We start from the raw sequence: 26,862 nt of genomic DNA on the forward strand, positions 1-26,862 counted from the left end.
CCACTTACAAACAAAAAGCCTGAGACAGAACAACATAAATTTAGACCTTGTCTCTAAAGTATGTACAAAGCAGTGGCCCTCGGTGGGAGCATTTTTTGCCCCCTGAGGGATATTTTGCCTTGTCTGGAGACAACTGTGGCTGTCACAACTGTAGGGGGTGTGCAGCTCTATTGACATCTAGTGGGTGAAGGTCAAGGGCTCCACTAAACGTTCTACTGTACAACAGACTCATCTGGCCCCAAAAGTCAATAGTATTGATGGTGAGAAAACCTGCTCTCAAAGAGAAGGATGATTGGTCTACCAAATTGTGTGGATTCAGACAAGATATCACCACAAGTATGGTCGGAGAAATAAGAGGAACCGGATGTTTCTGCCAATCTCCTGTCTAGGGTGGATTCAAGAGCCATGCTCCTCCCCTCGGCTCCCCTCCCCTACCCCACCCCACACAGCCTGGTCCATACCCTTTTTAAACTCCAGAGTTGGCAGCCTGGGGCCTCTGTCCCTAAGCTTCCAGACATCTATCTCCTGCACTCTGAAGATTTCAGACAAGATTCAATGCGACCTAGAAAGGTACTTCACATATTGTAAACACACTACATGTGTGAGCTACTAGAAGGGAGGGAAGTGGGGAAACAAACCATATGTACCCTTGTACACCCCCACCCCTTTCTGTAGATGATCAGGATGAATTCTGGTCATCTAAAATGTTAATTCTTCTAAGAAAGTTGGACCTTTCATAACATTAGCAGTGGTTTTGTGGCGTCTACCTCTAATCTATGTAAGTTTGAGGAAGTAAATACTATTAATAGATGTTTTCAAGAGCACGCTTTAAAGCTGTTTGGAAGCTTTTGCCTCTTGGGGAAATACGAAGTTTGATGTTTCTCTTTCTCTTAGTGGATGCTGGTGGGGTCGTCTTCGGCTGACCTTGTCCTTGCTCATGCTCTGCCTCCTGCCACCAGAAGACCTCAGCGTTTCATTTAGAAGAAGACTAAATATGGTAAGGATTTTCTTGTCATCTCTGTGGGAAGGAGCCAAACCAGCCACCCTAACGGAAGTGTAAGGCTCCGTGCTTTATTCTCTAAGGAACCTGCTTTCTGATATTTCATGATCAAGATCAATCACGGGGCTATTTAATAATTTCAGATGAACCAGAGCTTGCTCAGTCTACCTGCCTACCAGAAATAACATGAGCTGCAGTGGGGGAGAAGCAGATGGTGAAATTGGGGAAATAAGCCCCGTGGATCTCATTTTCTCATCCTGTATTTTTTTTTTGTTTTGAAGTCACACAAATTCCTGGAGTGACTTTGTACTCATGCCAGCACCAGGCATCCAGGGCACGGTTAGTAGACGAGGGGACCTGAGCTCACCAATGTCACAATATCTCAAAGTCCCCACTGGGAGAGCAAATGGTCCACAGTTCCTGGCAAACAACAATAAGAATGGAAGGGGCGGGAGTGGGCAGAGGCACTAGAGGACTAGAACTGGAACTGTCAGAACAATAAACATCGTCCATAAGTCAGCGAGGGAAGCATTTAGGGTTGTGAGAAACCCAGACTAGTGTGCTGGCTCTCCCAGTCATTACCTGGGGGAACCTTTTGCCTGTCATTAAATACTTCGAGAATTGGTTTTCCTATTAAATGAGCATTAGGATAGCTCCCCACCACACGCCCGGGCCCATTGTGAAGCGCCAGTACCATTCTGTTTGTTCATGCCCTTGGAATGCTGTGAACTCGGATGCTACTGTGAGTTAGTGACTCGGGTGATGAAAAAGACATGAATGGTCCTTTTCGGAAATTATTTTGTCACCCAAATGAGACACACCGGACACTGCTGTAGTTAATTGTCATTGAGTCGACTGTGAGTCTTGGTAGCCCATGTATACTGAGTAGAACTCTTCCACAGGGCTTTCAAGGTGGGGGCCTTTGGGAAATAGATTATCAGGCTTTTCTTCTGAGGTGTTTCTAGCTGAAGTCAAACCATCACCCAGGGACTCGGACGATGGCGAGTAGCACCCAGAGCCTGAATGTTGGCTCCGGGCTTCATTTTGAGTTATACCCCAGAGGTACAATGAAGAGTTAACCACGGGGGCTTCTAGGGGAAAAAAGCAACTTCTGCTTCTGGTTTCATTTCCCAGAAAACAAGCTGTCTATTCTCATGCAGATATGTCCACCTGCTTATGCACCTTGAGGTAGGGGCAATAATATCACAGGAGCTGTTGTGAGTTGTCCGGAGTTTGCACCTACTCATGGTGACCTTGAATGTCACAATGCAACATTGCCCAGTCCGGCACCCTCTCCCTGATGGTCAGTGTGTCTGAGTCTGTTGTTGCGGCCTCCGTAAAGGGCCATCCAACCTGGGGACTTATCTTCCAGCGCAGCCTTGGACACTGTGCTGGGGACCACAGGGCTTTCATGGGCTGGTCATCAGAAGTAGATAAACAGGCCTTTCTTGCTAGTTTGTCTTAGGCAGCTCAGCTGAAACCACTCCACCAAGGGTGAGCTACAGATGGCACAGCTACCAGCATCACAGCAACACACCAGCCACCGAAGAACAATAAACTGGCAGGTGGGCGGTGCTTAGTGAAGATCACTCACATTTCTTGAATACTTAGCATGAGCTGAACATCACACCAAGGGATAGATTCTATTTCAGCAGCGTTGTGAGGTCTAGGTGTGGAAACTGGGACTTGGAGCAAGTCAGGAGCTTGAGCACATTGGCCCTAGAGGTGCGTGGGCATCCACCTGGCAGTCTAACCCTGAATGCTGGGCTGGAAAGCACAACATCGGACACTGACCAAGCCAAACACACTGATTCAGAGGACACTTCAAGAAATGTTTGTAGGCTTTGACTATGTTATTTACCTACTTACAGAAAGCGAAGACAGGACCTTTTTTCTTAGACAAGGACCTGAATAGGATTCTCAAATTAAGAAATACTACTAGCCAAAATTCAGAATGGAAATTTTTAATGCCATTGATGATCACATGCTTAGATCTGTTGACCTGGAAATTCCCCTTCTAGAAAAGCTTCGTTAAGGAAAGATCATGGATGTGTGATGAACTAGTTAAAAAGACTGGATGCAGCATGCCAGACAGAAGCCTCCCTCATGTCCAAAGCATCTCATGCCCACTGATGCTAAGCCAATTCGGACTTACACTACCTTGAAGGACAACCTAGACCTGCTGCCTTAGGGGTTTCAAGGTTGTACGTCTTTTCAGCAGCAGACTACCACATTTTTCTCCCACGAACAGCTGGAGGTTTTGAACTACCGCCCTTTAGGTTAGCAGTTGAGTGTTTTAACCATTGTGCTACCAGGACTCCACCCATGGGAGTGCTGGCAAGTCGCTTCTGAGTCCTGGCGACCCTATGCCTGAGTGACAGAACCCCTGACTAGTCCTGCACCATCCTCACAATCGCTGTTATGTTGCAGCCACTGTGTCACTCCATCGTGTCAGGGGTCTTCCTCTTTCTTGCTGCCCCTCGACTTTCTCAACCATGATGTCTTTTTTCCCAGGGACCAGTCTCTCCTGATAACATGTTCAAAGTAGATCTCTGCTTACCAGATTACCATCTTTCCTTGTAAGGAGCATTCTGGCTGTACTTCTTTCAAGAGGGATTGGTTCGTTCCTCTGGGGATTTCCGTGTTCTGTGCCAGCAGCATCATTCAAATGTTTCGATTCTTCTTCACTCATCCTCATTCATCGTTGTGGGAGAGGGGTGGGTCATAAATTGTGGTCCACCCATGAGATGGAATATCATGTAGCCTTCGATCACATTTTTTAAAAAGACTCTTTAGTGACAGAAGAAGAGGGGCACCGTACAATGTTAAATAAGCAAAAACAGCCAGGTATTCCTGTTTTGTTTGTTTGTTTTTCTGATGCTCATACAAGCTAAGTGCCCGACGCTTGACTAGGTGTGTGCCATCTCTTTTATTATTAATCCCACAAAGCAGCCCCACAGCATAACCATTTTCTACTTGAAAAAACCAGCTCAGGGAGGGCAAGGGTTTGGCAAAGTCAGAGAGCTTGCACTTGGCAGAATAAGGATTTCAAGTCAAATTTTTCCAGCAGAATGCTTCCTACTAGATGAGATGGATGCCAGGGCGGGAGAAGATTATTAGGAGGAAATCTGAAAATCTGTGAACAATAGTTACATCATCTTGAAAGTAAAAACATGATTCTGCTCTGAACATTAGCAAACCTCTTCATGGCTGAATGTGGGGACACCAGGCAGTGTTCCCTTCAGTTGGAGGTAAGAATGTAAGGTGACTCCATGGCACCCAACAGCAAGGAATCTATTGCCTCATCAAATAAAAATCTGAATCCAAAAACTTCATTGGCAAATTGTACTGCATTTGAAAATGACAGTTTCCTCACGCAGAGGTAACAAAGATACCACAAGTGGCTGGCTTTTAAAAACAGACATTTATTTTTGTCACCATTCTGGAGGCTAAAGATCCACTTCAGGGTCTCAGTTGTGTCAATTCCTTCCTGGTCTTCCTATCAGGGCATGTCTTTGGGTCTAACCTGCTCATTTTGTATAGTCCAGAAGTGATTAGATGGAAATCCCACCCAACTGTCATGTGGTGTAATTAACATCAATGCACATTTCCAACAGGTATAGTGGTTAGGATTCTAACGTGCATAACAGTCATCCACACTGATTAAGCCACCCAGTCTCTGTTCTCCCAAAATGGGTCACTTATATCTCAGAAAGTCACCAAATTAAGGCTGGGATCAGTGGATCCAACTTACCTCCTATTTTTGTACAGTCCACAAGCTAAGAATGGTTTTGTTTTAAAACCCGCCTGGCCCCATTGAGTAGATTCTGATGCATGGCGACCCTATATAGGTCAGAATAGAATCGCTCCTTAGGGTTCCCAAGACTGCAAATCTTCATGAGAGAAGATAGCCTCTTTTTTCTCCTGCAGAGCAACTGGTGGGTTTGAACTACATGCTGAACCCACCAGGGCTACTGATAGCTTTTAAATAGTTGGGAACGATCAAAAGAAGAATCTGATTTTGTGACAGGTGCAAAGTCTATTAAACGCAGGATTCAATGTCCACCAAGAGTTTTTGTGTCCATCCGTGGCTGCTTTCACGTCACAGTCGTAGAGTTCAGCAGTTGTGAGAACAACAGATCCACGAAGCCTAATTAATACGTTCTTCAGGGAGACATGCTCACTGAGAAAACTGAAGCAATTGGAAGAGAAGTTCTCCAACCCGTTACAGAAAAGGTTTTCTGATCCCTTGCTTATGGAAAACAAGGGGATAGGCCATAGGGTCAAATAAGATTCAACACCTTATGATCTTTGATCCTGTTGGGATGCACAATAGCTGTTGAATCCTTAATTTACATAAGACTACTTACCTTATATCATTTTATTTGGCGACTTTGGAAATTAAATCTGTGTGGGTTAAATTTTTTTTTAAGTAAGTGAGAAAAATTTTTAAAAAGTAATGTACAAAAAATTAAAAAGTAATGTGCTACATCCTCGTGCTTTGTTTGTTGTTGTTATTGGCTAACATTGTTGTTACATAATGAGACTTTTGCTTAGCATTAGAAATATTTCAGAATTCATTTAAAAGGGGATATTTGGTCACAAATCTATTTGGGAAATTCCCAGGGCAGCTTAAGTCACTACTAAAAAAGAGCAGTTAAGCAACTCTGCTCCTTTGCACTCTTGGGTAGCCCCAAGGGGATGCTCACGGCACAAATCTGGCTACCACATTACTCAGTGTCATGCCAACATGGCAAAACTCTAGAATTATCAACAATTTCTCATCCCACCCCTTACCACTTCCCATTATTCTTCAGCCATGACCTCTGGCGCAACCATCTGTTGGCTTCTTGCCGTGACATAAGCTCCCTTGTTTCCACAGCTTGGCCCAAGCAATACTTGCTGCCAGAAAGGCATATTTGAGCCCTTCCTCTGCAACTAGCCAACTTGTCTCTCCTTTGTTGTTGTTGTTGTTGTTACTATTTTGTGATCCTGAAAATCAGTTGGTGGAGGAGCTGGGTGCACGGAATGGCTATCTTCTAAAGTCTGGTCATAGTAGTCCACAGACGATGCCCGGTGCCTGCTGGCCTTCTGACTAGTTAGTTGGCAGGTTGGTTGGTTGGGTGGCTGGCTGGTTGGGCAGAGGAGTGCAGACGTTAGTATTTAAAAAATGCTCCCGAAGTCTCATGTAGTCACATCTCCAGATGACATTCCTTCTGGGACAAATCTTGTAGCCCATCATTAAGCACAACCAGATCTTGCCTACACAAAGAATCTATGATAAAGACTGCAAGGGGAAATTCAGATTGAGTAGAGGAGGTAGTTTTACTTTGCTTCGTTTTGGAGGGGGGTGCCCTATTGTTACCAGGCAATCATTGTCTGCTTCCTCATCCAGCTACCCTGCCACTCTCCTAGGACTTTCTCTACCTTCTCTTCCCCTTTCTAGCCCCTGTCATCTCCTCCAGTCTCCTTGAAAAACCCAAACCAAACACTGCCATCGAGTCAATTACAACTCATAGTGACCTCATAGGGCAAAATATAGCTGCTCCCATGGGTTTCCAAAACAGTAATTCCTTATGGGAGTAGAAATCTTCATCTTTATTCTGCATCGTGGCAGGTGATTTCCTAATATACTTGCTTTCTATGTCACTGAGAAAATCAAGGCAATTGGAAGAGAACTGTCCCCTTTTCCCCATATAGTTCCGTACAGCCCCTACAATTGCCTCTATCCTATTTGACCCCTTGTTCCAGTCACCTATTGTTGGGTAACAACTCAGCTCCAAATGCAATGGCTTGGAAGGATGACAATCAGTTACTGCTATCTGTTCTGGGATCGATGATTGATGGTGCTAGGTAGGCTGTTTTACCGGGTCTCTCACAGGGCAGCAGTGAGAGGATCCGGGGCTGGCGTCTTCTAAAGACTCGTTTTCTCATAGGTCTAGTGCCTGGGATGGGGACTGGAGAAGCGGGGGCTTCTCACATCTCTATCTCCATAGGGCCTCTCCATGTGGTCTGTCAGTAGAGGGGCTAAAGGCAGCCAAAATTTTGCATGGCAGTTGAGGTCTTTGTTCAATTATGCCCACACAAATGGCCCTATTTATTGTCACAATGCCTGATTCCCTTTACCCTGTCTTCAGTTTTCTTCTTCCGTGATAGCTAACATTTTACATTTAATCTAGTCTCTAATTACATTCCAGTATTTATATGTTTATTATTGACCCTCTGCCTTAACCTGCTAAAATGTAAGTCCCCAAAGAGCAGCAATCTTTTCTGTTGTGTTCACCGATGTGGCCCGAGCACCTAGAAGCGTCTAGCACATAGGAAATGTCAATAAATAGTTGTTAAAACTTTCATCTTTCACAATTTCCTTGTAGGTGGTTATGACGGTGTTTGAATCATTTCTTTGTACGTTAATTGTTTTTTAAAGATTTTCATAAACATGCATGTTGTCTGTTAAAAAAAATTAGAGTAGATAAGGGTATAACATGAAAGTAAAAAGCATTCTCACCTGATGTGGGGGGCTTGGGTGGAGAGCGGATGCTTTGAGAATGATTGAGGCGGGGAATGTATGGATGTGCTTTGTACAGTTGATGTGTGTATATGTGTGGATTGTGGTGAGAGCTGTATGAGTCCCTAATAAAATGTAAAAAAAGAGAAAAAAAGTAAACAAAACAAAATTTTTTTTAAAAAGCATTCTCCCCTGGCCATTGAAGGCCCCCTTCATTCCATTTAATAGAAGAAATGACCACAGAAATTTTCTTATATGTTTTTCCTCTGAAAATCTTCATGTGTATATATTCTCATCATGTCATATATGTCATTTTGCCACTGATTTAAACGTATGTTTTAATCCTTGTAACCTAATAGTCTATAGTAGGAGCTTTGGTTGTGTAGTGGGTTACACATTTGGCTGCTAACCGTAAGGTCAGCAGTTCAAAGTCACAAGCCTCTCTGCAGGAGAAAGATGAGGCTTTCTGCTCCCGTAAAGGTTTGCAGCTTTGGTAACTCACAGAAGCAATTCTATCCTGTCTTACAAGGTCATTATGAGTTGAAATTGATTCATTTTCAGTCAGTTTTTTTTAATGTTTGACTAGTCTGCCTGTAACAGTTTTTCATGCCAATATTCATTACCACTTTTTCTTAAAGGGCTGTATGGTATATAAGTGTCCTAGGGCTACTGTAGCAAATTAGTACATTCTAGGTGGCTTAAGGAACCTGGCGATGGCCTTTCGGTTAGCATTTGACTACTAACTACAAGGTTAGTGGTTACACCCACTAGCCATTCCAGAGGAGAAAGATAAGGCTGGCAGCTCCCAGAAAGATGTACAGACTCTGCACCCTAGGCTCACTGTGTGCTAGAGATGACTCCATGGCAGTGGGTTTGGGGGAGGCGTGATTTAAGTAACAGAATTTCATCTCTGACATTTCAGGGTGTTGGCAGGGTTAGTTCTGGAGATATTTGGGACGCATCGTGTCATGCTCTCCCCTAGCTTCTGGTGATTGTTGGCTGCCCTTGACTTGTAGCTGCATCACTTCCATTTCTACCTCCATCTTTACAAGATGTGCTTTCCCATGGGTGTGTTTCTGTGTCTCTGGCTCCAAATTGCCCTCCTCTTTTCTCAGATAGGCACCAGTTGTTGGAGTTCAGGCCCACTCAAAAGCCATACCATCTCAGTTTAAGTTGATGACATCTACAATGAACCCAGGTCACATTCACAGGTTCCAGAGTGAGGACCTTCGGTGCATCTTTCGGAGAACACAATTTGACCCACTCCACGTGGTATTTCACTCTTGGTCGCTGCTTCCTGCCAGTTGTTACCAGTCTCCCAAAGACAGAGATTGTCATCTCAGTCTTCCCAGTCTGAGGATTTCAGAGACTTGATAGCAATGAGCTTAAATAAAACAAACTAGTAACAATGTTATCTTTTGTCAGACAGTGTTTTTACTGTTCTAAAAGGTGCACTTGCGTGTGTGTTTCCGCTATGGAGTACTTCAAAGGTTTGTGGTGGTTTGACTATATTGATTGATAACCCTATTCCTAATTCTTTTTCCATAATAGTTATCACTGAATATATATATATATATAATTACATATAGGTGTATATTTCACGACATCTAGGTTGCTATTATTTACTAGCTGGCTCACCCTGCTAGAAGGTTGAGCACCAGGTCCCAGAAGCTATCAAGACCCACAGCTGAGGCCGATGGCAGAAAGGTAAATTGCAGGAGGCTCTGGGCCAACGTTGAGAATCAAAAGAAAGAACCGTGGAAGTCAGCAATGACCCCCACATGTTGTAGACAAGACAATCAAGGTTGAGAAGCAGCCAATCTGCAGCCCTCTCTGCTGGCGAGGCTGATGGATTCTGGCGTTTCCGTTCAAAGGACGCTGACTTCCATAACAAACGAACACAAGAAGTCCAGCTAATCCCAGCCTTCCTCTAACTCATTGTGACACCCAAACCACAGAATCTCACTTCCCCTGGTTTTCTGTCTCATGGTTCCTAGTTGCATTTATGTCCTTCGAGTGCCTCACAGTACATTCAAGGTTAATCTTTCAAGGTTGCAAAATGCCGGCTGTTAAGAACACCATATGCAAAGTTAAAGTTAAAAATACTTGGGTAAAAAGTTCCCCAGTTAATCATCATATTTCTACACATCTCTGGTGGGAATAGATAATGCATCTTGAATCATAAAATATAGCATCTGAATCTGGAGTTGTACCTTTCCAGAGAAAGGATTCACTCAATTAATCTTGGTCTCCTAGGGCTTCCATGGCAAAGTATCACAGTGTGGGAGGGGCGGGGGACACTCTATGGAACAAGTTTATTTTCTCACCGTTCTAGAGGCTCCGAGTCCAAATCATGGTCCTGGTCATGTCAATTCCTTCTGGGACTTTGAGGGGGGGAACCTGTCTCCTGCTTCTTTCCTAATTTATGGTGGTTTTTGGCAATCCTTGGCATTCCTTTCTTTATAGATGCATTTTCATATGGTGCCTTCTCCTCTATGTGACTCTGCTTCCATGTCTCCTTTTATAAGATCCACTCAAAAGAGATTAGTACTAGGAGTCAGCCTACTTCAATATGATTTAACTGATCATATCTTCTGAGAAAGACACCCCCCTTCCCCCAACAAATGTTTCATCCTCAGATACAGAGGGTAGGCTTCCAATGTATCTCTTGGAGGGACACAGTTTAATAGGGAACAATCTGTTTTGACTTTGAAGGGTTGCTTATGAAAGCTTTGGTTTGAAGGGTGGGTAGGTAGCACTACCGTCAGGCGTGACTTTTGCCCTGTCTCACTACCGCTTCAGTTTTCTGCCATAGATTTCCCTGGCACCAGAAAGAGGTTCATACTCAGGAGATAGATAGGCTGTTGTCAGTGCAGCAGAGATGGTGTCTGATTCATCATCATTCTCTTGTCTTGTTTAGCACACTACCTTGCACAGTCTACGTTCCCAATAATGTTTGCTGAATTAATGTGTAAGCATAGATTTTTTTTAATTAGGAAAGTAAAGCCTAGCATGCCTTTAAATTTATAAAATAGCTTAATGTGTTTCCTGGGGAGTCCCTAGGCATTGTTTAATACACTCAATTGTGAACTGAAAAATGGGAGGTTTTAGTCTACTCACTGGCTCCTTGTAAGAAAGGCCTGGAGATAAATTTTTGAAAAATTATTATGCATTGAAAACTTTGTGAAGCATGGTTATACTCTGTCACTACATGGGGCCAACATGAGTGGAAATAAACTTTATGACAGATGGTTTATTGGGTTGACAAAACAAACAGAAACCCAAAATAACAGGAAGTATTTGTATTAAACAAAGAAATAGACCTGGCTCCACACTTACGTCTAAAGCCAGTAGATCCCAATGGTTTGGAAGTGAACGCTTCCACACTTAAGGGAATGTCCCAATTGAAGAAAGAAAAAGAAAAAAAAATCTCTCAATAATATCTTTTAAGTTTGGAACCTTCCCACATACTATTTCTCTTTAAATAACAAATTTATTAAGGCTTTGTTCATCAAGTCCATTTATACAATTCTTTTCTTTCTTCCTTCTCTCCCTCCTTTCATTTCCCTTCCTCGCCTGCTTGAGAATTAGAGCTGAGCTTTCTCACTGCAGTTATCTTTCTTTGGGCTTGGGTTCTGGAATGCCAATTTGCCGCTCTTTGCCGGTTTCAGGCTTCTAGGACAGCAATGGAACAAAGCCAAGAGCTGACTGCCACGGGGCTCTTTGGCATAGGGCCAGTGGCGTTTAGACTTCGCTGTTGCGCAAGTATACCACAGGGCTTGCTCCCAGTCTGGGATTCTTCCCAGGCATAGCTAAAGAGCTATGCGGAGTTGCTGGAGTTTTCAGTTCAAGAACACAGAGCTTTCAAGAAAAAAAATGATATAGAAGCCCCTCTATTACCACCCCCTTTCTTCTGTGACAGCATTCTGTCATCCCCCTTTCCTCTAGAAGCCCCAAGTCCTCCACCTCTCTTCATGTCCTCTCGTCAAAAGCGAATTGTTGGAAAATCTCTACTAAGGATGATAGTTGAATGTATGTATTCCAGGGGGGGTTAAGATATGGCAACGCCTTGATTTATCCAACCAGTATTTCTTTGGCACTCATATGTGGCAACCATCATAAATATGTGAAAACAAAGAAGGTTCTGGACCTACAAGTGCTCTCCAGCTAGGAAAGATGGATAAGTTGACATGAGGCTGTGCTGAGAGATAGTACAGAAGAGTGGCTGTCAGAGCTAGCTCTGCATCCCACTTGCCTGCATCCCAGTGCTACCGCCTCTCACCCCGAACTTAAGGGATTTAACCTTCACTATCCTCACTGTCAATGAGCCACTTTCTTAGAACTGAGCTATGGATGGAAAAATCTAGTAGGTAGCAGCGATGGGAAATAGCAACACTTGAACAGACATGGGTTTAAGTCTTTCTAATGCTTGGTAGTCTTGTCGTTAGACCAGAGGTTGACAGGCTATGGGCATGTGCACCAAATCTATCTCGCCACCTGTATGTTTTTTGTGTTTTCCTCCTAAAGGTCCCCAGTAGGATAGAGATCCTTTGTCCAATGGTTCATTAACACACCCTTGATTAGTTCCTTTCTCTATGGAGGCCTGGTGGTGTAGTGGTTACACAGTGGCCTGTGACCTGCATGGTAAGTAGTTCGAACCCACCAGCAGCTCTGAGGGAGAAAGACTGAGCCCTTGACTCCCATAATTAGTTGCAGTTTCAGAAACCCACAGAGGGTCGCTATGAGTCAGCGTTGAGTTTCTGTAGTTTCTCTAGTTTGAGTTTCTCTCTGTTTCCCACTCCCTTCTGATGCTGTTAAGAGATCACCTCCCAAATCATTTGCTTTCATTTAGATCCACATCTCAGAGTTTGCTTCTGGGGAAATCCAAAAGGAATATTACCCAAAGCCAAATCAGTTGTTGTGGAGTCAATTCTGGCCCCTGGTGGGGCCCTGTGTTGCCGAGTAAACTGCTCGGGTTGTTTTTCTTGGGGGAGGGAGTGTTGTGTTCTATTGTTTTTTTCTTAATTATGAACATGTACATTTTCCTTATCTCCCATCAAAAAATTGTTCATTTCATCTGCTGTGTTTGTCAAAAGAACAAATCAGCGTTGAGGGAGAGAAGGTATAAAGAGGAGAAATAAATTGTGTATACTTATTTAATTTCTTTTTTAGGGTTTTTGTTTTGTTTTTCAATATTTGTGAATTGTTACCTCATTGTGATTTTGATTTGCTTTTCGCTGAATTGAGCTTAAATATCTTTTCATGTGTTTACTGGCATCTGTATATCTTCTTTGGGAACAATTCCTTTAATTAGTCAATTGTTAATTTTGCTTCTGTCTCCTTCTCTTTCCCTCCAAGTCCTCTGTGCTCTTCTCGAGTCACCAAAAAATAAGTGTATGTGGGCGTATGAAAGCCTTTTTCGTGTTTTTTTTTTTACTTTTTATAACAATAGTCTCATACAATATCTTCCAAATCCATCCATGACATGAGGTGTTTGACAGTCTCAGCATTATTTTAGACCCATGTATACTATTGCATTAAAGTTTATTTGTCTACTCCTTCTCTGATGGGCATTTAGGGTTTCACCATCTTCTTGCTATTGTGCATAAACTTAGGCATACCTATATTTGCTCAGATATTTACTCCTATTTCTTTAAGGTATATGCCTAGTAGAGAGATTTCCAAGTCATATGGTATTTATATTTGAACCTATTTATTTTCTAGAGATTTTTTGTTTATTTTAAAATATTTGTGAACAGGTATATTTTAAAATTCACACCTCTTTTTGTAAGGCCTGTGAGTGAAAAAGTATTTTAAGAATTTTAGTCAGTTGCGTTTTCAATCAGAGCTGACCAAAGAAGAAGATAAGTTCCTGGAGTCTCTGTATGGAGCTCCCACTGATTGTCACATGCAGGGGATAGTCCCCTGCAATGGGAGGCTGGCAAGCAAGCCAGCATCAATCACTGGGAGAAAACCCATACTCCTCTGTGCTGCCATCCAGTTGATTCCGCCTCATAGGCCAGAGTCGAACTGCCCTGTTTCTGAGACTGTAGCTCTTTACAGGAGTAGACAACCTCATCTTTCTCCCCCGGAGCAGCTGGTGGCTTCGAACTGCTCACCTTGTGGTGACCAGCTTCAGTGCAGAGAGAAGAAGCTGAATAACCCTGGGGAGGAGGAGAAGGGAGGGGACTTATATACCTCTACTTGAGGTCTTTCAGCTGCAAGATGGGGAGTCTCAAGGTTAGAGGTGACTGGTGGTGAAGCAAAACTAGAATGGAGGGTCCCACATAACTACAGGGTTGTAGTTCCCCAATGGCTAGTAGATAGTTATGAGGAGTTTGTAAAGTACATTAGTTCTAAGTCAATAAAAATCTGCTTATTGGGGATATGTGTATATATATATTTAATTTGGGTATTTTAAAAACAGATATGTACAGACTTGAATTGGGTGTCAGTGGGGTTTTGGGGGGTGACTAATGGTCCTCAGTTGCTCATGGAGAAATAAACAATTTGGGGCCACTACAGAGAGGCCATCTTTGGCGCCTTTGTAGAACTGATAGAATAATTTTTTGAATTTCCTCCCCCCCAATTATTTTTTCATCAGATCCTGGACCAAAAATGCTGGCTGACACCTGGTCTAGACCAATCTTGTCTCACAGAACTTTCTGGGACGATGAAACTGTTCTGCATCTGCACGCTAAAGTACACTAGGTTTGTGTGGCATTAGAGTACACCTGGTATAACTGGGGGAGTGGATGTTTGAGTTCATGGATTTTTCACTGATTTTGACCTCAATAGCCACATGTGACTAGTAGAAGGGACAGCTGCTGATCATTTTAAGTCTAAAGACTGTTTTCTATCAATGCTGCACTCTCAATTAAATCCAACTACCCAGTGCCTGGATGAGTCATGGAGAAGACCACCCTCCAAATCAGATTTCCTTGACTGCTACAACATGCTTAATGGAAAGTGCTCAAAAACAGCATGTGGGCACACTCCTATTTCCACTTCAGCTGCTACTTTGACTCCTTCCATCACATCTGCTTTCATTTGAAGGGAAGTAGTTGGCCTTTCACTTCAGAATAATCAACCATTTGGGATCAAGAGAGCAGCATTTACCCAAGGGCCAAGTTCAGAAGGGTTAGGAGAGGAGGACGAATGGGAAGAGGAAACCAGGAGAAGGTAGAATGGGTGATATTGCACTAAGGGGACTGCACTGAATGAGATGGAAAAGAATGTGTATGAATCATTGAATGTGAAATGGTGAAATCTCCCATTAACTGTCACCCACTTCACAATAGTTTATTAAAAAAGGAAAGAAATGGGTCGATTTAAGACACTCTCTACACTAATACTGTCTCTCTCGCGTGCTCTAATTTTTTTTTTTTTAGTTTCCACTTGGTTTTGTTTCTTTGTTTTAAAATCATTTTACTGGTGGCTCTTACAGCCCTTATAACATTCCATACAACATTTGTATCAAGCATATTTGTACATATGTTGCCATCATCATTTCCAAAACATTTTCTACTTCAGCCCTTGGTATAAGCTCCCCTTTCCCCCGCCCCACCTTCCCATCCTTGTGATACTGTCTCTTTAATATAACAAAGAAAATTTATTCACATATAAGGTGCCATCGAGTTGGTCTTGACTCATAGTGACCGCGTGCAGAACAGAAAGAAACATTGTCTGGTCCAGTGACAACCTTATCATCATTGCAATGTTTGAAGCTGTTTTAACCGTCATTCTTTATCGTTGACCTACTTTACCAAGCACGATGTTCGTCTCCAGGGATTGTTCTCCCCTGATAACATGTCCAAAGTACATGAGGGGCAATCTCACTGTCCTTGATTCCAAGTAACATTCTGGCTGTTTTTCTCCCGAGATATATTAGCTCCTTCTGGAGGTTTCTGGTTTATTTACTACACTTGATTTAGCCAAAAGCCAAGAAGCGATTATTTCTGGTTTACTTAGCATTCTTCTCTAACACTCGAATTCAAGGACCGATTCGTCACATGTATGTGAAGTAATTAAAAATACCATGGCTAGGGTCAGGTACACTTTGGTCCTCGAAGTGACATCTTTGCTTGTTAACACTTTGAAGAGATCTTTTCGTTCTTTAGTTATTTCATCTTGGTTATTTCATTTTGGTTTTCCAATTCCATGTGTTTGTCCATTTCATTATAATATTTTACGTTGTCTTCGTTATCTGCCCTTTGACATGATCTGTTCAATACTTTTATTTCATTCTCTTCAGTTACTTTTTGCTCAACAGCAATTGTTAAGCGTTTCTTCTGACATCCATTCTTGTCATTTCTTTCTTGTCTTATATTTTTTTAAATACTTTATTGGGGGCTCTTACATCTCTTATCACAATCCATACATTCATCCAGTGTATCAAGTATATTTGCACATAGGCTGCCATCATCATTTTCAAAGCATTCTCTTCCCACTTGAGCCCGATATCAATTTCCCATTTTCCCCCTCCTTCCATGCCCATCCTCCCTCATGAACCCTTGATAAGTTATAGATTATTTTCATATTTTAAATTGTCCTCTGTCACCCCTCACCCAATTTCCCATTGTTTGTTCCCCCTGGGAGGGGGTTCTGGGTTGATCCTTGTGATTGATTCCCCCTTTCTATCACCATACTCCCCTAATTCTCCTGGTATCTCTACTCTCATTGTTGGCCCTGAGGGGTTTATCTATCCTAGATTCCCTGTGTGGTGAGCTCTTATCTGTAGCAGTGTGAATATTCTGTTCTAATCCAATTTGTAAGGTAGAATTGAGGTTGTGATAATGGGGGGAAGGAAGCACCAAAGAACTAGAGGAATGTTGTGTGTTTCATGGGTGTGATACTGCACCCTGACTGACTCATCTCTTCCCTGTGACCCCTCTGTGAGGGGATGTCGAATTGTCTACAGATGGGCATTGGATCTCTACTCCATGCCCCACCCCCATTCACATTGCTTATGATTTTGTTCTGGATCTTAGATGCCTGATCCCATCAACACCACATGATCACACAGGCTGGTGTGCTTCTTCCATGTGGGTTTTGTTGCTTCTCAGCTAGATGGCTGCTTGTTTATCTTCAAGCCTTTAAGACCCCAGACACTATATACTTTAATAGCCAGCATCATCAGCTTTCTTCACCACATTTGCTTATGCACCCATTTTGTCTTCTGCGATTGTATCAGGAAGGTGAGCATCACAGAATGCCAGATTGTTAGAACTATGTGTTCTTGTGCTGAAGGAGTACTCGAGTCAAGCCCAATGTCCATCTGCAACCTTAATGCTTAACATATAGGTATTAGTACATCATTCTATTCCCCTCTCAATTATATCTATATCTGTCTATCTATTTACATATGTACATGTCTGTATTTAGACCTCTATAAATGTCCTTTACCTCCTAGTTATTTCCTCTATTTCCTTTTACTTTCCTCTTGTCCCACCATCATGTCCAGCCTTCATTCAGGTTTAATAATTCCTCACTGCTACATTGCCCTTGATTAAACCCCACTAGGCATCCTACGCCCTTCTCTCCATTGATTTTAGTTCACTTGTTGTTCTTTTGTCCCTGGGTTGGTTTTCCACTCACCCCTTCCTTCCTCCCACCCCCCCTTCTCATTTATCTCCCCAGAACCATTGGTCCTGTTCTTTTCATCTCTGAATTGTTGATCCCACCTATCTTATCTAGATAGACATGCAGAGACATTAATAAGCACAAAAACTAGGCAAAACCAAAAAAAAAAAAAAACAAAGGAAATCAAAACCAATAAAACAATAATAACAAAAAACCCAAAAGCAAAACAACAACAAAATGAAAGCCTCTGGCAAAAGTGGAAAAGCCTATAAATAGCTCAAGGTCTGTTTGTTGGCTTTTACAAGTGTTTTTCAGTTAAGTCTGATAGGGTGCCACATTATTGTCTCTGACGTCTATTTCTGTATTCCCCGGGGGTTTTCATCACTTTGGTCCCCTTGCTGGTCTGTTGCATGCCCTTAGTGTTTCGCCCCAGTGTGATGGTGCCAGATTGGGCACAATTTCCACATGGTGTCTCCAGTGTTGTCCCCTGTAGCTCTATGGTTCAGTGAGGGACGTCATGTCTCCTGGTGGGTCTGGCCCTATGCTCCTCTCTCTGCATTGTCTGCTCTGAACAGTAGTATCATCCTTGGGGCCTGGTGGGCCAGGATGTGTTCCCCTCCCTCTCCACCCTTCTTCGTTTCTCCTGTGTGCTCTAATCAGACATGCCCCTCTCTCCAAGCTGTAGCTTCAGTGCTGCGCTCTGAGGTGTATTCTTCGGTTGCGGGGTGTCCATAAAGTTGGGAGTGGAGCTGGCCCCACAGACCTCTGTATTTGTTCCCTGGAACATGCCAGTATGTTGTATTCATGTCCTGGTCAATCTCTCCTTCTCCTGTGGAGATATAAACAATAACCTCCCCTTGGGTGGGTTAGTGCCCTGCACCCCCCTACCCATGTCTTTTTTTTCTCTTTCTTTCTCCCTCCTATTTAGTTGACTGCTGTATGTATCCCTGGCTTGGGTCTGGCCCCTGCCATAATACCTGGACCTCACCCCAGGAATGTATGTACATAGTAGCTTTCTTCCTTTGCCCCTTTCTTTTTTAAGCTTACCTCAGTGGACTCATGTTGTACTTTTCCTTTTGTGCTTGGCTTAGCATGATTTCCTCCAGTTCTTCCCATGTGACAATAATGTGCTTCATGTGCTCATCACTGCTTTTTAGTGATTCATAGTACTCCATTGTATATACATACCACAGATTTTTAATCCATTCATCTGTTAATGGGAATTTGGGTTGTTTCTAACTCCTTGCAATTATGAACTGTGCCGTGATGACATTGGAGCGCAGGTGTCTGGCTGTGGTTTGTTTCTTGCCTCGTCTGGGTATATGCCCAGTAGGGGCATTGCTGGGTTGTATGGTAGCTCGATTTCCATCTGTTTTAGATACTGCCAGATCTATTTCCATAGTGGCTGCACAGTCCTACAGGTCCACCAGCAGTGGACCATAGTGTCTATTTCCCCACAGCCCCTCCAACACTTGTTACTTTCTGACTTTTTGAATTGGGCTATCTTTGATGGTATTAGATGGTATCTCATGGTTGTTTTAATTTGCATTTCTCTTATGACTAAGGACCAGGAACATTTTCTCATATGTTTATTGGAAAGGCCATATTTTCCAGCTAATTATCCTTTTTGTTCCCAACTTTCCCTTTCAATCTCCAGTAATTATCAGTGCAGGTTGATTGCATGTTTGATCGGTGTTGGACTTCAGAGTTGGTAAAAAAATCTTTTATTTCTTCATATCTGGCATTAGTGGTACGGAACATACATTTAATAAGCACACAAATTAGGACAATAATTTCTGATTGCATTAGAGTCTGTGGAGGAAATAAAGAAAGGCGTTGTCAGGGAGAGTGCACACATCCCCCCGTGTGTTAGTTGACTCATCTGTCAACTGGAAACCAGAATAGGTGGCTGCAATTTAAAAATGCCTAAACCAAAAGAGTTGTCCTGAAAACACTGTGATCTGAATTCATTTAAAGTTGAATCTTGACCCAAACTGATAAAGATAGTTTATTGTTGTTTTGCTTTTTGAAAAAAAAATCGTAGCACGATGAATATTCACACAATACACACATTTTTGTGGGGCTGATGTTGCCCCAGGTCCCAATAGGAGTATGATATATTATAGAACACATGCATAAAACTACCTTCTGGAACCTTAAAACTTCTGAACTCTAAAACATCTATTGCCCCCCAAACTTTGCATGAGTAATTGAAGACCTGTAATACCCTCAGCTCCATGCTGGAGTCATTGAAAAGGGCCCGGAAGATGCGGTGGGTTAGGCATTGGACTGCTAAAGATAAGATCCGCTGTTCAAACCCAGCAGCTGCTCTTCACGAGAAAGATGAGGCTATCAGATCCTGTAAATACTTACAGTCTTAGAAACCTTATCAAGGGCTGTTGTGAGTCGTAATCATCTCGATGACAGCAGGGTTAGGATTCTTGTGAGGATTAGAGGAATTAATATATGCAAAGCACTTAAAATGATGTCTGACATATCGTAAGCATGACATAAATTAGCTGCTCTTGCTATCCTTAATACCACTATAATATGAGAAGGAATATGGGTCAGTTGATCAGGGAAAACCTCACTGAGAATGTGTCCCTTGAGGAGACACCCAAGGGATGTGAATGGTCTGACCATTGAAAGAGAAGAAGGAAGACAGAGAAGCTCCATTCAGCAAGAAAGAAGAGCCAGTGCCAAAAGCGCCAGGGCTGCAAACATGGCAGGAATGCGGAACAGAAAGCAGACTGAGTGGCTAGTGTGTGACTCAACAGAAAGATGATTCAAGGTCAGAAAGGTAGGCTAGGATAATAATGTATTGTGGCTGTTCTGATGAATAGTTATAAAGAATTCTCTGATGAGGTTTAATAAAGGAACTGGAGAAAAGGATAATCGTGGAGGTCACACCAGACTTTATTGCAGAAGCCTCTGGGAGGCCAGATGGCTAATTGAATGAGAGAGATGGCTATATTGAGGAACAAAAAGAACAGAATAGGGAAGGGAAACTTCTTAGTATTGTGCTTCTTGCCAGAGTCTTTGTAATTCCCACCAAATGACGGGGTGGGAGTATGTAAACAAGGTGTAGCAGATTCTAACTCAGTGATTGGTCAGTTTTGCCATTCTATCGTGTACAAAAGTGAGCCCTCTCAGCAGCAGAAAGAGAGAATCCCATGACCATCCAGAAAGAAGAGTCACCGGTGGAGTGCCTGAAGTAGAGGAACCATTGGAGGCAACAGAAGCAAAGCTTTCCAGCCCACTGAAAGACTAAAGCTGAATGCTTTCAGGGAGGCTGGCTTGCAGAAGGTGATGCTCATTGGGCAGTTATCAGTACTAAAGGAACTTGGTGACACTTGCCAGAGAGGAGTAGAGGTCAAAGGCCCACACGGCTGAGAAACCAAGGATCATAGAGACCAAGGATCATAGAGAGATATCCCTTTTCTGGCATGGCTGAAAAGAGGTGCTTCAGACAAAAGGACTATCTCCTTCAGGGTTGTTTTGTTTTAAATCTTGGCTTGTAACCTGTTAACATCCCTTTTAAAAACACTCCACAACAATTAAGTATTGCCTATGAGTCCTGTGCGGCCATTGCAATGATTTATTGAACCCAACAGAGAAACAGGGTGCCATGGGAAGGGTGGTTGGGAAGACCAAGAGGAATGGAGGGTAGAGGCATGTCTAATTTTTGGCAATCAGCCTTGGACTGGTGTGGAGTTGAATGGTCAGTCTCTTTACTAAAACTGGAGGAGGTAAGACATGGTCTACATGCCATTTCTTCAGACAAGTAAGAGAACATTTGAGAGAGAAAGAGATTGCTTAATTTTGTATCCTACCTTAGAATGTATCAATATGTCAAGGCTGCAACTTTCACAGCCATTGTCTAAGGTCTGTTAATGTCAGTAATATGCTGGATCTTGCTCATACAGGTTCATGAGAGTGATTCTGCACATTTCTTCTCAACTTTATACTCAGTGACATCACACTGGTATCTCGAAACTGGCTATGCAGGTGGGGGGTAGGGGGAGTATTTACACTATGGGAATTGGCAAATGCTATAAATGATCAAAACCCGACACCAAACCCATGGTCATAGAACTGATTTCAACTTCTAGTGCCCCTGTAGAACAAGAAACCTTATGGTTTCTAAGACTGTAACTCTTTCCACGAGCACACAGCTTCATCTTTCTCCCTTACACCAGCTAGTGACTGTAAACTGATGACTAGATGTTTCACTTAACCCACTGTACCATCAGAGCACATGCTATAAATTAGGACTTTAACTACTCAGGAGGTTTTGCGGGGGAGGAGGAAAACCAGCTGTTAAACATTTACTAGTACACTTCTGGTCACAGGTGATTTCATTTTTCTGTAATGGAACTTTATTCATCCTAGTGCTGCCATTTTTCCTAGTCACAAAACATACTTAAGATTATTGCTGTCTCAATCACTTAATGTTTTTATCCCAGTTGAATCCTGGAGTCTCCTGTGTCTTCCCAGTATGTTCTCTAGATTCATGGGAATGGAGTGGGAAAAGGGCACTGATTTATGGTTGTCCTTTCTCCGTGTTGACCTCCGCGGGGATATAACTCACCCTCCTGGTCAACAATATTCCCTACTCCCTGTCTGATAAGTGCGTAGCTGAGAATGGAATCCAGGTCCTATTATCAGGAACTCGACTTGTCTTCATTTTTGGCTCTACAGCTCTTCCCTTCATCTCTATTCAACCATCCTCCCTGAGTAGTGAACATTTTCCATGAATCTTTGAGTAAGAACAATTTTAGGAAGATATACCTTATTTATCTAAGAGTTGTCTGTATCCTCTTGTCTACAGTTATGTCTTTCTGGGAGTCTGAGGAAGTCAGCCTTAAAGGACATCTGATAGGTAAAGAGCAAAGGAAAGGGTACTCTTAATGTGCAAACTAGCAAATCAAAGAGAAACAAGGTCAAGGTAGACTTTGGTGTCGCAATTAGAAAAGCTGAAATCAAGTAAGCCCCCTAGATGGTAGGTAGGGACAAATTAGAAAAGACGTTGAAAGTTGTGATTTTAAAAAAACAAAGTTTAGAGCCATGTGAAAATCGTTGAGAAAGAAAAATGGAAAAAAATGGTTAAGATTTCAGAGCCAGGGAATGATTGGTGAGTGTTTGGGATGTTTACTCTATAGTATGGATAGGAAGAGGAAGTCTGTGAACAAGGTGAGACTTTGGAGCGAGTCAAGGTTGGAGTAGTAAGGTGTCCACTAGGACTGTGTGTGCCAAATGGCAAAGCAGAGAGGATGCCCCGATGGATGTCCTGAAAGATGATTGAGGAAGTCAACTAGACTCAGTGGGTGATTTAAATGATGGCGAGGAAGAAGCAAGATGGTGAGAGGGCAAATAGTGAACTGTTTATTTGACCACCTTAAAAGCTAAGATGCTGAAAGCTAAATATGTAACTGATGATTGCAAACTTCAGTAATTGGCAAATCGAGTCGTGAGGAAGGCATACTATTTACACAGTGGAGAATAAGAAGTGAATTATTTATTTTAACATGTAGCATAAGAGAGGCAGCCAATGGGAATATTCAATTCTGATTTGTGGAATTCTGAACAGTAATTTGTTCTTTCTTGTGTTTTCAGGTGTTTGGGATATGCACAGTGTCTCGACCATTTATTCTATTTTTGAATGTGATCCTAATTTCCAAACTCTATGGGGCTAGATGGTTTCCTAAAACCTTGCCCTGTGATGTCTCCATGGATGGTCCTCAGGCTCATGTGATTGTGGACTGCACAGACAAGCATCTGATGGAAATTCCCGGAGGTATTCCCACCAATACCACCAACCTCACCCTCACCATTAACCACATACCGCTCATCTCCCCAGCCTCCTTCAGCAGGCTAGACCATCTGATCGAAATTGATTTCAGGTGCAACTGTGTACCTACTCGTCTGGGACCCAAAGACAACATTTGTACCAAGCGGCTGCAGATTAAGCCCAAAAGCTTTAGTACACTTACTTCCTTAAAAGCCCTTTACTTGGATGGAAACCAACTTCTGGAGATACCTCGGGGGCTTCCTTCCAGCTTAAAGCTGCTGAGCCTCGAGGCCAATACCATCTTCTCCATAACAAAAGAGAATGTAACCGAACTGGCCAACATAGAAATGCTCTACCTGGGCCAAAACTGTTATTATCGCAATCCTTGTAATGTTTCATTTTATATAGAAAAGGATACCTTCCTAAACCTGAGGAATTTGAAAGTGCTCTCCTTAAAAGATAACAATGTCACAGCTGTCCCCACTATTTTGCCATCGAGTCTAACCAAACTCTATCTTTATAACAACATCATCTCAGAAATCCAAGAAAACGATTTTAGCAACCTCAACCAACTGCAACTTCTTGATCTGAGTGGAAATTGCCCTCGTTGTTACAATGTCCCGTTCCCTTGTACGCCCTGTGAAAACAACGCTCCCCTATACATCCATGTAAAGGCTTTCGATGCCTTAACAGAATTGCGAGTTTTGCATCTGCATAGTAACTCACTGCGGCATTTGCCCAAACGATTGTTTCAAAACCTTAACAAACTTGAGGAGCTAGACCTATCCCAAAACTACTTGGCCAAAGAAATTGGAGATGCTACATTTTTGCATTCTCTTCCCAACCTTGTACAATTAGATCTGTCTTTCAATTATGAACTTCAGGTCTATCACACATTTATGAATCTTTCACATGCATTTTCATCGCTGAAAAACCTGAGAACGTTGCACATCAAAGGATATGTCTTTAAAGAGTTGCAAAGCCCTGACCTTACCCCTCTAATGAGTCTTCCCAATCTTGAAGTTCTTGACCTTGGCACCAACTTTATCAAAATTGCTGACCTCAGCATATTCAAAAAATTTGAAAGATTGAAAGTTATCGATCTTTCTGTGAATAAAATATCACCTTCAGGAGACTCAAGCAAGGTTGGCTTCTACTCTAACACCAGAACTTCTGTAACCAGTTATGGACCCCAGGTCCTTGAAGCTGGACACTATTATTTCAGATATGATGAGTATGCAAGGAGCTGCAGGTACAAACGCGAAGAGGCACCTCCTTTATTGACCCTTAGTGAAAGTTGCAAAATGTACGGGACGGCCTTGGACCTAAGTAAAAATAACATATTTTTTGTCAAGTCCTCTGATTTTCAACATCTTTCCTTCCTTAAATGCTTAAACTTGTCAGGCAATTCAATTAGCCAAACTCTTAATGGCAGTGAATTCCAGCCCTTAGTGGAATTGAAATATTTGGACTTTTCTAACAACCGACTGGATTTACTCCACTCAACCGCATTTAAGGAACTACGCAACCTAGAAGTTCTGGATATCAGTAGCAATAGCCACTACTTCCAATCAGAAGGACTTACTCACATGCTAAACTTTACCAAGAACCTAAATGTTCTGAAGAAGCTGATGATGAACTATAATGCTATCTCTACCTCCTCCAGCAGGACCATGGAGAGCAACTCTCTTAAAACACTAGAATTCAGAGGAAACCACTTGGATGTTCTCTGGAGAGACGGTGATAACAGATACCTACAATTTTTCAAGCATCTGCTCAAGTTAGAGGAATTAGACATCTCTGAGAATTCCTTGAGTTTCTTGCCTCCTGAGGTTTTTGATGGCATGCCTCCAAATCTAAAGAACCTCTCCTTGGCCAAAAATGGACTCAAGTCTTTCAATTGGGGAAGTCTCTCGTTGCTGAAGAATCTGGAAACTTTGGATCTCAGCAAAAACCAGCTGAAGACTGTCCCTAAGAGATTATCCAACTGTTCCAGAACCCTCAAGAAACTGATTCTCAAGAATAATCAAATCAGGTACCTGACAAAATATTTTCTTCAAGATGCGTTCCAGTTGCGATATCTGGACCTCAGTTCAAACAAAATCCAGATTATCCAAAAGACCAGCTTTCCAGAGAATGTCCTCAACAATCTAGAACAGTTGCTTTTACACCACAATCGGTTCCTGTGTACCTGTGATGCTGTGTGGTTTGTCTGGTGGGTTAACCACACAGAGGTCACTATTCCCTACCTGGCCACTGATGTGACTTGTGTGGGGCCAGGAGCACACAAGGGCCAGAGTGTGGTCTCCCTGGATCTGTATACCTGTGAGTTAAATCTGACTAACCTGATCCTGTACTCATTCGGTATATCTATGATTCTCTTTCTAATGGTGGCCACAACAACAAGCCACCTCTATTTCTGGGATGTATGGTACAGTTACTATTTCTGCAAGGCCAAGTTAAAGGGGTATCGGCGTCTGAGATCAGATTCCTGTTATGATGCCTTCATTGTGTATGACACTAAAGATCTGGCCGTGACAGAATGGGTTTGGGAGGAGTTGGTGGCCCAACTGGAGGACCCAAGAGAGAAACATTTTAATTTATGTCTTGAGGAAAGAGACTGGTTACCAGGACAGCCAGTTCTAGAAAACCTTTACCAGAGCATAGAGCTGAGCAAAAAGACTGTGTTTGTGATGACAAACAAGTATGCAAAGATGGAGAACTTCAAGATAGCTTTTTACCTTTCCCATCAGAGACTCATGGATGAAAAAGTCGATGTGATTATCTTGATCTTTCTTGAGAAACCTCTTCAGAAATCCAAATTCCTCCAGCTCCGGAAGAGGCTCTGTGGGAGTTCTGTTCTTGAGTGGCCGACAAACCCACAGGCTCACCCGTACTTCTGGCAATGTCTGAAAAATGCCTTGGCCACAGACAATCATGTGGTTTACAGTAAGATGTTCAAAGAAACAGTCTAGCTCTTCTTTGAAAAATGTGACTGCCTGGCTAAACAAGGAGCTATTTGGTCACCTTGGATTCTCCCACCAATTTCTCACCTAGACAGTTTTGAAATTCTCCCAAGAGCTGGGATCGACGGCACCAGTGGGGATCCACCATTGTTGGACAAAAAGAGTTTAAAAGATGGGACGGATACATGAATTCAAGTGTTTCTTCTTCAATGTCTCCACTTGCAGTGAGTCCACTGTATAAAATACTTGTATAAAATACTCTGGGGAGAAGGGTGGCAAGTCAAGGAGAGGAGGCTTCAATGCTCATGTGGATGTGATTAGTAAATGTACACGCAAGCATGGACTGGGTAAGAACTGTGCTGCTACTTATGCTGATGCATGTGGAAGGAAGGTCCACAGCCCCAGGTTCTGTCTGCAGGACACCAAAATGTATCATAGATAATTGAGTGAAAGAAATTCCAATCAAATGGTTTGTGGGTTGCAAGTGTAGCATCTCACTCCTCCTCTTGTGCTGGCCAAATGTTGGCACAGCAAAGAATTGCTTCTTTGGTATTGTGTGCACTCGGTTCTTGGACCTGCTGCTGGCTTCCATAGAGACATAGTGAGAGATGTCTTGACCACCACAAGGCATGATAGACCTTCCAGTGGATGGAAATGAAAATGATCTGCATTCCTGGAAAATGATGTCCTTTACCTTTGATGATCATTTACCTGCTCACATATTTTTATCAACACTGCAAAGTACTGTATCCAAAGTAGCAGTACTTCATCCAGTGGTCTTTCAAACCACTTAGTTAATTAATGCAATGGATTTGTAATCGCCTGAGATTTTCACTCACTGACATTAAATAGTTTTGATCCTACCCCAAGGAGGATAGCAAAAGCAGTTATTTATATACCGTTATCTCACTCACTGGCATCAGTTCAATCCTAACTCACAGCCATCCTCTAGGACAGGGTAGAACTGCCCCGTGGGTTTCCAAGACTGTAATTCTTCACAAGAGTAACAAACTTC

General features: G+C 42.6%; 1 protein-coding gene across 1 annotated transcript; it reads left to right on the forward strand.

Annotated features, from left to right (window-relative positions):
- Positions 1-1,998: 1,998 nt before the first annotated feature.
- Positions 1,999-25,856, forward strand: TLR7 (toll like receptor 7). The gene is made up of 3 exons (XM_075538284.1): positions 1,999-2,062; positions 4,196-4,251; positions 22,707-25,856. The coding sequence occupies exons 1-3, from the start codon at positions 1,999-2,001 to the stop codon at positions 25,854-25,856; spliced, it is 3,270 nt and encodes a 1,089-aa protein (XP_075394399.1).
- The last annotated feature ends 1,006 nt before the right edge of the window (positions 25,857-26,862 follow it).

This window comes from Tenrec ecaudatus, chromosome X, assembly GCF_050624435.1.
Source record: "Tenrec ecaudatus isolate mTenEca1 chromosome X, mTenEca1.hap1, whole genome shotgun sequence".
Taxonomy (NCBI): domain Eukaryota; kingdom Metazoa; phylum Chordata; class Mammalia; order Afrosoricida; family Tenrecidae; genus Tenrec; species Tenrec ecaudatus.